Source organism: Sipha flava, unplaced genomic scaffold (assembly GCF_003268045.1).
Source record: "Sipha flava isolate LNK unplaced genomic scaffold, YSA_version1 102_pilon_pilon, whole genome shotgun sequence".
NCBI classification, from domain to species: domain Eukaryota; kingdom Metazoa; phylum Arthropoda; class Insecta; order Hemiptera; family Aphididae; genus Sipha; species Sipha flava.
The window spans coordinates 223,391-237,606 of NW_020271716.1; the positions used below are offsets into that span (position 1 = coordinate 223,391).

The 14,216-nt window shown below is 29.4% G+C and overlaps 1 protein-coding gene across 4 annotated transcripts; it reads right to left on the minus strand.

The window, feature by feature from the left end:
• Positions 1-380: 380 nt before the first annotated feature.
• On the minus strand, positions 381-11,907 carry LOC112681385 (TBC1 domain family member 24-like). Of its 4 annotated transcripts, XM_025551647.1 has the most exons (11): positions 10,715-11,907; positions 9,018-9,206; positions 8,806-8,930; positions 8,635-8,742; positions 8,385-8,558; positions 8,100-8,318; positions 7,167-7,253; positions 4,465-4,623; positions 2,891-3,108; positions 1,833-1,970; positions 381-717 (listed from the first exon to the last, which is right to left on the minus strand). In XM_025551647.1, the coding sequence occupies exons 1-11, from the start codon at positions 11,088-11,090 to the stop codon at positions 708-710; spliced, it is 1,803 nt and encodes a 600-aa protein (XP_025407432.1). In that variant the 5' UTR covers positions 11,091-11,907; the 3' UTR covers positions 381-707. The 4 variants fall into 4 exon arrangements, with proteins under 4 accessions (XP_025407432.1, XP_025407442.1, XP_025407438.1 ...); XM_025551657.1 differs by lacking the exon at positions 7,167-7,253 and having other exon boundaries at positions 382-717; XM_025551653.1 differs by lacking the exon at positions 381-717 and having other exon boundaries at positions 1,829-1,970.
• Between the last annotated feature and the right edge of the window lie 2,309 nt (positions 11,908-14,216).

The following is a 14,216-nucleotide window of genomic DNA, read 5'->3' on the forward strand; positions in this document are numbered from 1 at the left end:
GGTCTCAACTTAAATTAGTGGCTTTATATTTCTGAAACAGACTGTGTCCTTTCATTAATGATAACATATAGCTTAATAATATAGGTAATAACGTTTCATAAATATAATAATGGTTGCACGAGTTTTTATTTTTTATAATAAACGAAGTTTAATATCAAATACCCGTTGTCACACATAAGAAATATAAGAATAGCCAAGTTATTTAATTTACTACGATACACAAAAAGTTAAATTACAAAGTAAAATAATTGTATATATATTTATAATATACAATTCTAGTACTTATGTATAACCAATGCATTGAATTAATAACTCAATTTTGAAAAAATACAACAACAGTTTTTAATAATTTTCATTATTCCAATACATTTAAATAATTGGAAAAATGTCATGTAGGTAATAAACTTTCACAATCAACTTATTGAATTTGAATAAATATAAATTTTACAAAATATTAGTTCAAATTAAAAACTTGTGCAACTGTAGTTTCAACGCATATATTTAATTACTATTCAATAATTACCGCACAGCAAAATCTAGGCATTAGAATAATCATAAAGTAACATGGATTTAGTATAACAAATAATGAATTTATGAATAACAATAAAAAAAACTTAACATACAAGTAAAGATTAGATAATAAAATAGAAAAAAATGTTGACTAGATAACTTGTCACCTTCTTTAGTAGTTGCAAGAATTTCTTTCCTTAAAGAATCCTACAAAGACAATTAAAGTTTATTTTCTAATTTAATTAATTTAAAACACTAAGAATATTAAAACTACATGTCAAATGTTCTTAGGTCAAATGAGATATAGAGGTGGATGATATTACTGTATTTAGGGATGGCAAAAAATTGTTTTGCTATATCAAAATTTCGATACATTGCATGCCCATCATCGATACCATGATACATCGATTAATGATGAGCACTATCGAATAGTCATTATCGAAATATTAGAAATATTTTTGAAAATAGCGGATAGACAGTTTTTTTCAAGATACCTATTATGAATTTAATGAGAAATCTTCAAGCATCACTTTTTTTTTAAACATTTGAAATTTTTTCGATAAAAAAATCTTGAAAATGCAATATAAGGTTCTTCATAAGTTTATTTTCATTATTTGAAATGTAGACGGTGTAAATGCTATTTAAAAGTATATGAAATTTAGATTAAATGACAATCAGTACTATATAGTAATTTCATTCGAATGTTTTTTTTAACAAGAAAATAATCAATCGTATCGATAACTATTCGATTGTGCCATTACTAATATCGACCACTATTTTATAGATATATCGATACAAGGAATATCGGAAATTGTATACAATAGGGTACAAGGTACAACGGTCTTCGGAAAAATGGATAATGATCAACACTCTTTTATGGCTTTATCGCTTAATCGGCATTCAAATATTAGTTTAAAAGTAGATATTCTGTGGATACCCGTAACAACTACGTCCGTATACAATGCACTAAATAATATAAAATATTTATAAATCGGAAACAAAAAATGAAATAGGTTTCTAGATGTTGTTGACAGACAGTTTGAGGATCATATTTGTATTCATAAATGTAGACCGATTTGTAACCTAAATATCTTCAAAATGTGTGAATCATACCCAAACAATTTTTTTTGTTTATTGAAATCTTTATTTTTTTTTCTTTGCAATACAAATATTTTAGCACAAAAAAGTTCGAACCAATAATTTTTCTGGACAAATATAAAGAAAAAAAAATATAACTAACCAAATTTTGAATTTTCACTGTTGTTTTGACCTAAGATGTTTTTCCATTATAATTTTATTAAAATTATTTCACGATTACTCACACTCCATCAAAACCATATACTTCAAGTACTTTAATTTCAAAGTCACGACTTTTACACAATGGTGGATTGTTAAAGGTGGAACAGCTTTCCGTTTTTCCGTATCGAACATTCTCGTCCATCCAAATTGCTTGGCCATCCCTAAAACACGAATATTAAAATCATGGCCCGAGCTCAGATTCTATAGCGTTTTTTTATTATCAGGGTTCGTAAGTTCATGCCCTAAAAAAATCCTAAATAAGCATGCATTTATGCACTTAAAATTGGCAAAATATGCTTTGAAAAGTTCAAAAATATGCATTTATATGCACTAAATATCTAAAATTATGCACTTAAAAAAATGCTTTGTCAGTGCTTTGCGTCTTTGTCAGTAATTAATTTTAAATCTGAAATTTAAAACAAATGTATTCATTAAATGTACGAGTATCAAGAAAAAAAATAAAAGATAATACAATTTCTAATTTTAATTTTATATATATTTTCAATTTAGATTTTTAATAGATTCTAATAGAATGCTGTATAATATGCCCGATAAAATAGAAATATGCATAAATATGCCAAATATACAAAAACATGCAAAATAAGATTTCACATATTTAACCGTGGTACCTTGAAATGGATTTTTATGTCATCTAGCATTAAATACAACTTTGCAAGATTCATATGCAAATGTATGAACTTACGAGTTCTGTTTATTATTATAGAATACCAGTAATAGATTAAACTAGACATTTGTTTTATGAAACAAAGATTTCAAGTCCTACATTTTATGCTGTAAATGATTAGAATTTAATCTTTTTAGCAATTTTTTTTTAAGTTCTTTCTTAATATTATTTAATAAATTTAATTGTTTTTGAATGCTTAAAAGGATAAACAATTAAAAAATAATTTTAATACATTTTGTTGTTGGGATTTTCTTAGTTTTAAGGTTAAATCTTATTTTTTTAAAAAATATTTTTAAGTTATAAAATGCACATATTTCACTACTTCTATATATTATAAAATTTAAGCTCTGAATTTATAATCATTGTAATAATTTTCTGGTGATATGAGTAGCATACCCTCCGCCGACGGTTATCATTTTCTGATCGGCGGCCATGAATAGTTCGTTGGCGTGGTGCACGTTATCAACTTCCATGCCGACCCATGAGTATTTTGCTTTGCCCGGGTATAGACTGAATATGAACGTCTCGCCGGTGCCAAAGTACGCTTGTCGATTTCCGCGGTCATCCATTTTGTTCCGCTCCATCCACTTAGAGGAACAGTAAGCGCCGAACACCTTTTGGACCGTGCGGGGGGGAAAAAAAACCACCTAATTAATTGATGCTTGAATTGGAAAGACAAAAGTTATGGGGCATTGTAAAAAAATAAAAAATAAAATAGAGCATACACGGCATATTTGCTATCTCAAAAAACCTAAACTAATTTAACGCGGGGCTGTTCAGGAAAGAGTAAGGTGTGTAATTGCGCCCTTTAAAAATTGTATACATAACTGACTTAGGTATTAATTTATATTTTTTGGACTGTATTAAGGGGCGTTTTTTGGGGAGGGGGGCAGAATATGATAAATGCCCCACTCTAAGAAATTAATAAGTCGGCAATTCTTTATCCGATGATCAAATGCTAAAAACGGTAAATAGTAAATTTTTATTTAGTATTTTCTATTCATAAATCAGATAATATTCTTTTTTAAATACACGTTCACGGTTTAATAAAAGTTGGGAAACATTGGCTCCTCCCTAGTTTATGACAATCGTTATTACACAAACCTTATAAACTTTATTTTTGGTATATTATATATTTCTATATATGTGATCTTTATAAAACAGTTTTCGTGATATTGATACCATAAAAATTGAGCTCATAATATATAAAAAACACCGTTAAAATCGTTCCTATTCACCCCAAACTACGGTATATTATAATTGAGATACAATTTTATGTTTTTATAAATAAGTTCTGTAATATATTAAATATACAAATAATAAAATAATTACTATTTATTTAATTAGATATATATTATTATTCCATTACACCTATTGATAGGTAACTTATAACCTATAGGATAAGTAAATAAATTAATGTTTTGCTATCTTTAATGTTATTATTTAATTGGGTAAATTTAAACGATTCATGTTCTTTGTTTATCATCATTATTCATTACTAATCCTTCCATGTTTTGTTCCATAAAAATATTTTATTGATAGTCTATCGTCCATAAATATTTAAATATATAGGTAACAAAATCTTTTTAAATATTATGAAGTCGACGAATTTAATTAATTTCCCCACCCTTTCAAAAGTTGAAATGACTCCCCTGACTATTTTGTTTGTTTTTTATTCTTTTAAAATCGTTTGAAACACATTATATTGATTTTTTTGAAAATCAAATTTACATTTTGTACACTGGGTTTGATTTTGATTGTTCAAAAGTTGGCCAAGAGAGGGAGTGGTAAGACTTCATAAAATGTTTGCACCCGCTTACGTGAAGCTGAAATGCTAACCTCTGAAGCTAATAAGACCCCGATTATCATTTTCGCCAAAAATAGTTGAAGTACTCAGTTCCCATCTTGTTCACAGCGATTAACAATACGTCGCGAGCGAATAGGCTGTGGTAACACAAATCGTTTCATACCTCGTTGTTGCATGTTTTTATCAACAGAAGAGTCGGCTCGTGTTGTTCCACCCGTACGTAGAACGTGGTCAAACTGCACCCGTGCTCCTCGGTCGTGTAAAGGAGAATCGGCTGGTACATCGTTATCCTCACCGGCAACCAGGACCACAACGTGAAAAGCTGCAATACAAACGATTTCGTTATCAGTCCGTACGGTGCTCAGCGAACACGTGCAAATGCGCTCAAGCCATACACCCGATGTACATGTAATACAACAGGTAGGTACTACAAAATAATACATTAGTCGAAGAACTCGAAGCTTGTAACCGTTTTATAAGTCTACCGTTTGTGTATTGGGTTAAGCGAGTGTTCCTAATGCGAGACAAAAGTCCATCAGCGAATCTGGTTTATACATGTGCAATACCCAATGGCACCGAATTTGGGGTTCAAATTGGTTATGACCAGATCATTCATAAGGATGGTGGGTGGTGCTGTGATGGATGAATTTACAAGTAAAAAGTTAATTAGCTCAATTAACTATAAATTATAATACTCACCGTTTAATAATTACTATTTAAAACGTTTAAGTAACTAAATACTATCATCATACATTCTAAAATAGATTAAACATTTCTGGGAGGTGATTAATTCCCAACCCCTTAAAACACCTCAATGGGTGAGGTGGGTTGTAAGTTGTAAATTGGGTGGCTACTGACCAAACCATTCAAAATTTTGTTCCGTGTCACTGGCAATACCTACAGGTACGTATTCTGTACCTACCCTAATCGTTATACGTCATAACACGTTCTTAGGGCGATTAAGGATAATCTTGAAAAAAGCCATTAAGTACGATAAACCAATAAAAAACTTTAATGATCACATGATGAACAAGTGAATATTTATTGCTATTATTATTTATACCAGTGTATTGAACTGTCATTTGTAGATGTATTAAAGGAGATTTACGAATACCAATAGAAAATGTCCAATTAAATAATTACATAATTACTGTCGTTTTGTCTGTTCGAAAATATGTACTTGAATACATTTATGGTATAGAAGGCATCCAAAACGAAGCATTCGCACGCAATAACCCAATTGAACTAATAGTTACAAGCCTCGATTACGTTTCATAAATACGTGGTAAGACTTGCATACAAAATTCAAATTCGGTAAATATTTTCATAGTATACTTTTTATGCTACAATAATAATGAATATGGGTTAAAAATAATAAAACTAATTATCAGATATTACTCATGCATGGGTAAAATGATGAAAAATGTACTTAGCTTACTTAAATAATTTACAAATTTCATAATGTATTGTAAAAATCAGAGCAGGGTATCAGAGCAGTTTTTAACAGTTTAAATTTTTTTTTATTTTTATTGCAGTTATTTATTACCATTGCTTTCTAAATATCACGGTGAATTAGCAGGGATATCCTGGGAATAAAGGGATTATTAAATCACCTGTTTTAATTAGAACGCTTTAATACTACAATAACTATGACAACTGATAAATGATAAAAAGTAGACACCAATAATTTGTAACTTCATTTTTAGTTGGTTTTAATTAGTTTTTGAATAAGCAAAACTATATTTTTTCAACTGAGCAAAATATAACCTAAGTCTAATATTTTCAAGCTGTAAGAAGGTTGTAGTAAATATTTCAGATTTCAAAAATGATTAATCAACTTTATTATGCACCTTTTGATCTATTATTGATAATCAAATTATTCAACTGAAATAATAACATAAGCAATTTTCAATAAATTTCTAAATAGATAGAATGAAATTATAATAAAAATACAGATTAAACTACAATTTATAATATAAGATAATTATAATCAAGTTATTATTTAATTAATTATTATAAAAATATTAATTTATATTTTATAACTTATAATTGTATAAATGATCATATATCATTAAAAACTTAACTTTCTTCTAACATTATGAATTTTAATTTTAGTTATAAATATATATTTTTTTAATAGTTACTTTTAAAATAAAAACCAATATTGATTATTTATGTAGAACTAGTCCAACTTTAGTTATAACAGTAAAATTACAATTTAAATTTTTCTTTCTTTAAATACTCAAAATCTTTCTGAGAAATATTATTATTTAAAATTAATTACTTTAATGATAACTATTAACAATTATAGAAAATACTAATTCTTAACTAGCAGCATTTTATCTAAAAGTATTTATATTAAATACTTTATTAAATATAACCATTAAATATTTCATTTTATTTTTTCTAAGCCCATTGTTAAAATTCAAATTTAATGTAATACATTTAAAATAAATAATTTTTAAACTATACTTTTAATTATTTAAGTTCATTATTAAAAGTAAATTAAGTTATAATACCTATACTTATTATCCAATGTGTACTAATGATAATAAAATAAAAATGTATTTATAGTAATTACTTAACTTCGAACAAACATATAAATGGATAATTTCAAACGATAGACAATGAAACAAGTTAAAATTAACTAAATAATAAAATTTTAGGGTAATATAAATCCAAAGATAAATCTATTATCTAGTCTAAGACTCTAAAAACATAAATAATTTAGAAAGCTTATTGCATTTACATTACAAATTAAAGCTAAGATGAAAATATATAAATGCAAAAATACATAAATAAAATAAATCTGAAAAAAAATAAAATATCTGGGATTCAGCTGCAGTTTGGATATAAAAAACTTACATCCTGATGGTTAGCTATCAAAGATCTGATATTGTTAATTGGATAACTGGCCATGGTAGAAGCCCGAGGGCTTGGTGAGTGTTCTCCCTGTTTTGCAGCATAACACATACAAGTACAAGTTCATTACCAAATGTTATATTAAAGTTATGTATGATTTTAAATCATTTGATAATTGAAGCCATTGTGTGAATTCTACTTATTTGTAATAATAATTTCCTGTTTACTAATTATTTTAATGGTTTATAAACATATTTTGAAAAAAAAAACAGAATCAATATTGGAAAAGATCATCACACGATATTCTTTAAGTAAATGTATACATATAATATGTTAAATTATCTCATATACGAGTAGCTGTTAACTAAGTAAAAGTAGTATAATATTATTTATATTTCAAAAGATATTATAAATTAATTAATATAAATATATCCTTCAAAAGCAATATATTTTCATAATACAAATTAATAAAATAAAAAATAATATTAATTAAATAAAATATAATATTTATTAAATAACTAATAAAATTAATTATTTTATGATTTTAATTATTCTTAATTTATATTCATATTTTAATGGTATCAAGAAATTATATTGAAATAATACAAACATTAAAAAATTATTTTACTAAATTTAAAAACTAAAATAGTTTTAAAATATTCATATAATATTTTTATTATTAATATTTTTTTAATGTTTGTACTAAACAAAGTTATACTTTGTGACAAATTTAAAATAGACAGAAATAAAATCTTTTTGTTATTTTCATAAAAAGTATGTATATAAGTATATATTTTGATTTCTTAATAAATTAATGTGTTAAAAACTCACACATTTTTCATTATTATTGTTGATCAAAATTATAATTATATTAATTATAACAATAGCATCCATATTTCATTGACTACATATATTATAATATATAAAATAATTCACCTCACGAATAGTAAGTGTATGTGATACCATATTCATATTCATTTGCGATTGACTAGTAGGTAAATTTTCACTTGAGCAGGAACGATTCAATTTATTAGAACCAGACAACACTGCTTTACTCTTCAATATCATCTCGGTTTTCACAAAAACTTTATGAATATATGCTGAACTGAGACCACGAATTTTAAATGCAGTTTTAAGCATTTTTTGTGGATTTACCTAAATACAATTATAATTATGATTTAAATAATTATTAATTATATTATTGTAAACATGTTATATTACTGGCATCTGACGACAAAAGTTCATTAAAGCTACATCTACACCATGACTATTTATTTCTTCAGCCCAAATAGAATTGCTTGTTATTGAGTATTTGTAAAAAAGTTGTAAAATTGCCATTGTTAGACGATATAACACTTTAATTCCTTCATGAAGAAAACAGTCCATAACTCGAACCTAAAATAATATTATTTTGTCTTGGTGTAAACATTTAAATACTAGTAATAAGAAATCTTTATAATATCCAACTAACTGCATGATGAAATGGAAGTCCTTGAAATATCCACCAAATCCAATCTACATATATCTTTTCTGATTTTTTAATTGAACAATGTTTTCCAATGTGACCCGCTGCAGATTTCTAAAAATTAATACATTTTAATAAAAAAAAAATTAACTAATTTACTGTTTTAATTTTACGCACAACATGTTTTCTACATATATGCATTACAGTTTTCCATGTAACTTCGTACAATAATTTTGTTTGTGTTACAAATACTATTTTCTTCGACGAAACTAAGCTTGTTAGACTATTATAGCATTCTTCTTCTAAAAATAGAAACATTATAATAATAATAATAAAGTAATATTTCTTAAATGGAATATATTAATAAAATTATAATATTAAGTTCAAACCAGGCATAAAGTGTAGCAGCAATGATGTTAACGAATATATGGCAGGACTATAGGTGATATCTGGACAAGCAAACCCCAATACGCAAATAATTCTATCAGTAATATTCTTGCCAGTGGAATCAAGATGATGCAAATGTCGATGTTTAGATTCAACAAATGGCGGTAAAATAATTGGTTTATCTGGAAGATCTAAGAAAATGCAAAGAATATTTAAATAACTTACAATAACAATAAAAATTGAAAATGCTTAAATTGAATCAAAAAAATAATTAATTTAAAACAATTATGTATTTTATAAGCTTCAATCATATTTTAATTAAGCAGAAAAAGTTTATAACATAAGTAAATTCACAGTTTAACAAAAAGAACAAAAGAATAATAAACACTTTCATAATTCTTATATTTAAAAATGTATTAATATAAAAGATAAAGGTTTATTTTAATATTTTCAGTAACATCACCTAAAGTATTTAATATATTATATGTTATGAAAATAATTTGATTTATTCCCACTTTTGTTTAGTTAAATTAAAAAAAATATTTTAAAAACAGTAATTAAGTTTTTTTATGGATTATAATAAATTTAATTCTCTTTCTTATTAAATTATTTAAAATTTCATGTTTCTATAATTTATAATTTGCAATTTGTACATTATTTAAATTCTAGAATAAATAAAAAAAGCAATATTCATAAAATATATTAATTTTAAGTACTTGATTTAAGAAGCAAATAATAAAACAACAGAACTTCTTGTTATCTTCTGAATATTTAAAAGTAATTTGTTAACATTGAACCATTTTTATTGTAATTTAATTCATACTTTACAATATAAAATTTAAAATTATATATTAATCAATAAATGTAAATCAAAATAATTGTAATGACAAAATGAATAGGTAAATAATGATTGAATAGTTCATAAAAAATGTTGATAGAAGAGATAAACCTTTTCATTATTGTTATGTATATCTAAAAATATAAGTACTATTTAAGAAAAATTAAAATAAAAAAAATAACATAATATTAATTAAAAATTAAATTTTCTTGAAATAAAAAAATATATGAATATATGATTTGACAACATGATATAAAAACAATTTTTAAAATAAGCACTTGCATATAAGTTAAACAATTATAAAAATCTATAACATAAATAACTCTAAACTGTTATTAAAATTAATTAATTGAAATATTATAGAAAAAAATTGATTAAGTTAAAATGGAATGGATTGGAATATGGGTCTAATTAGAATATGTCATAAGGATATTTGATACTGATAGTAATAAAGTAGGTACAAATACCAAAAGTTATAGATTTAAACCTATAACCCATAGCTTTAATATATTTATTTTTTTTTAAATAGAATATTGCAATTGAGTACTGTAATCTTAAAAGTGTAGTTGTTAAGTCAAAATTAACCAATAAATTAACATAACATCGAGAAATGTTAATCAGATATTTTTTAAAAAAAATTCTAGCAAGCTAAAATTAATAGTACTTGATTTTTAAAAATCATTTAAGAAGTTGATAGGTATCTAACAGATATTTTATAAATTAATTAAAAAAACTAAATAATTATTGCAATATTAAAAACCATGTACATAAATAATTATCATCAGTAAATATATATTAACAAGTAAGATAGGTAAAAAAAAATATATATAACAAAAATGATTGTTGAAAGTATCGATTTACCAGTAGATCCATATAATTGTACTACAAGGTCCCAGTAAAATCCTTCTTGCATATTATTGCTATTGTCAGACGCATGTTGTCTACAAAGCGCTGGCCACAGTTGAGACCTAATCGGATGGTTAGTCGGCCAGGAGTTGTCGCGCAGTATCTTCTTCACTTCCTTCTGGTAGCCGCCTGTAAGAAGACTCTGTACTTCGTTGAACGACTTGAGAGCTTGTTTTTTGGCCGCCAAGGGGCTGCTAGGAAAAGCGGATGTCGTCGGAAGTGCCGTTGGCAACGGCGGTATATCGTTCACGTTGACATGCGGTTGAAACACGTCCGCCGCTACCGACTCCTCCTTCACCGTCGACAACATACTGCTGTCGGCCACCACCATATAGGCCCTGGACGACGTCTAGTTTAGGTGTAGTCGCTGACGGTCACGAACTTGGTCTTCCTAGCGTTGGACATGGCTGTTGCCGCCGAAGAGATGCGACCGCATTGACGTGTAGTAGTGGTGGTGGTGGTTAACCGCGAGCGATCGGTACCGTCGTCGTCCACCCGGCACCGGACAGAGCAATAATACCTGTCATCAGCGGACGGGGAGGCGACGGCAGCGGCGACGACGCGCGCGAGAGGCGGACTCGTAACTGACAGCGGCGTACTGGCAACTGGACGGGGGCGACGGCGACGGCGGCGGCGGCGGCAGCTGCGGCGGCGGCGGCGGCGGCGGCGGAGGCTGCGATACGCGACATTCACGCGGTCGTCAGTGTGCACGTACGCGCGGGCGGGAATTACGTGTGCCCTGTGCGCACGAAGCGGTGCCGTCCCTCGAAACGTTACGCGCGTAACTATCGGCGACCGATGGTCTCACTTCCCGAGTTCCGCAACCGTTTGACCAGCAACTGTCCGTCGCTTCGCGAGCATCGTGGCCGCCACCGCTCGTCAACCCCTCTTTGGGTTTTTCGTATTGAATTTATTTTGGATAAACGTTCTCGTACGTGTAGGTACGGCGAAAAGAAAAAAAAACAAAAATGTTAAAAAATTAGTTAAAGATAGTTTTTCCCGTTAAAATCCGTTCACCGGTGTCGCAAATCGTCGAGCACGTCGAGCGTAATTTTTTTTTTTCTTTTCCTACAACGCCTACGTACACACCGCGACTGCTATGGCGGCGGCCTTCTTCGGTGCAGTTTTATCAAACGACTGACTGGATGTGATAGCGTCGGCGGCGGCGGCGGCGGCCAACACCTTATCTTGTTATTGATTAAAACGTTCTCGTGTGAAACGGTGTTACGGTTGTCGGTGTTGGTGAGGTAGTGGTGGTGGTGATAGTGATACTGGTGACGGTGGTAGTGGTGGTGGTGGTGGTGGTGGTGTAACAGTCGCCGAGCGAGGGTCAATGCTTCAGAGGAATAGTAGGTTATATACGGCCGGGACCGGGTGCCGCGGAGGGAAGGAGGCCAAAAGGGTAGTATTATAGTAGAGAAAATACGCGCGGTAAATCGGCGGTGTCCGTGCACGAAACGGACGTGGCATGGCTGTAGCTCACCGTATCGCCCGTACATCCGTTGTTTTATACGATATCAGCGATTATTTCAAAGGATTTCCTGAGCGGACGACGATAATATCATCAATAAAAAAGAAATTCCCCCAGGGCCCGAGTGTTCCGTCTTCGAGTTGTGTAGATTGAAACTTTTCCTTTCGTTTATTTCCATCGACGTTACAACTCGTTTTCGATGCATTGGGCTTTGCGTTGTTTTTTAATAAGATTTTCGAAAAAAAACATGTAGAGAAATTCGGCTAGAAACTTCGGGCCCATGCCCAGTGCCATGTAAACGAATATATCGCCTAGGAGCAGATTTTAAAATGCCACCCTTTACAAAATCATTGTACCGTTGTATCCATCATAAAAAAAAAAAAAAATACATAAATAACAATAGTGTTAAAATTGTTTAGTTGATCTATATTTATAAACGTATCGTATCATCGGTAGTTTTAATATAATAAAACTAATAGTGTTTAGTATAAACATTCAGCACCACTTAACATAATGCATTTTCTGTTTATAATAATTGAAGAAAAACCGCTGTTGGGAAATATTAAGCCCGTTTATTGTTCAGTCAATAGACTTGACACTTGACGACACTACGACAACGGTAAACAATACTCGAAAGACAAATAAACGATAAAATAATAATAAAAAAAATGCTTGGTAGTGTACAAATAAATCATTAAAAACAATTAACATCAAATTTAAGAATCTGATGGTTATAAATTATTATACATTCCCATACGGATATACAACAAACACGATTATACCTATGTGTCAGTGTATTTACTACTGTAAACATATTATTATACTCAAAATAAATACGATAATACGAACGAATATACAACATTTCGAGAGCAATAATTATAATAATACGCTGAACGCTCGCTCATCTGATACCTGTGGTAGGCGATATAATATTATATTACTATTATTATTAAATAATAAAATTTAATAACAAATTTCGCTATGCACATGATTAATAATTGATCAATTATAGTTATAATTAATTAATAAACAATGATTAATAATTCTTTCAAAAATCATTAATTAGAAAACTTGAAAACTTTCGTTTTCGCCGTTAAGAAATTGCCGCCGGAGGCAACTACCCCCATTGCCCCCTCCCCCTTAACCCGGTACTGCCTATGCCTTTAAGGTTACGGCATTGATCGTAATAATTAATGTAATTAAAGATGTATGCCAATTATGTGATTTTTTTTCGATTCTATTAATTAATTTTTATGCGCCTAGAATTATTTTGGTTGTAAATGTCGGCATCTCGTAATTTGTAGATTCTTATGATTAATTAATTTTTATACGTATTTGAGTAAAATATAAATCACATACTTGCATAAATGTTATATTTTTATAAATCGTGTGTACAATTTTATTATAATCCACGATTATTCGTGTTTTTTTCTTTTGATTTTTGTTTATCGTTTTTACTCGACCATTTGCGTTACCGAACTAGCGTTTTTCATTAATATCGAACCCCGAAAGTTATTGTTCGCATACTACACGAATGATGCCCGCAGCCATAATATCGTTACAAGAATATTATATAAACACGGTTGCAACGGCGGTGTAATGTCATAATATTAAATAACAATGCATTTGAAAACGTGAAATAATTGGTACAACAATGTTATAACCGCGTTTAGGGTCAGTCTCTGCTCTCGATTCCACGAAGCTGTATCCGAGTGCACGAACATTTTACACACGAGCGTTCAGAAATACGATTGTTGTTACGGTGTTGGGCCTAAGGGCGTTGACCGAGAGTTTCATCCGTAAAAGATTTCAAATCTATTGCCCGTCGCTGGTCGGACATTATTCCCGCGTAAATTTTGTTCGGTTCAACCGAATGTCGTTCGCCAATTCATTTTCATATTCTCTCACGGCGCACAACGGAGATCGCTCATATGTTATTACTTTTACCTTTTTGATCGCCCGCCTATGTTTTGAACTACGAGTCTT

What these genes read in the sequence shown, in the direction of transcription:
- LOC112681385 (XM_025551647.1), bottom strand. Translation starts at nt 11,090, where the DNA reads ATGGTGGTGGCCGACAGCAGTATGTTGTCGACGGTGAAGGAGGAGTCG. An exon ending in TGATAGCTAACCATCAGGAT is followed by an intron (nt 4,624 to 7,166) that starts GTAAGTTTTTTA and finishes TTTGTATTGCAG; the next exon opens with CTTTTCACGTTGTGGTCCTG. An exon ending in ATGATAACCGTCGGCGGAGG is followed by an intron (nt 1,971 to 2,890) that starts GTATGCTACTCA and finishes TTCGTGTTTTAG; the next exon opens with GGATGGCCAAGCAATTTGGA.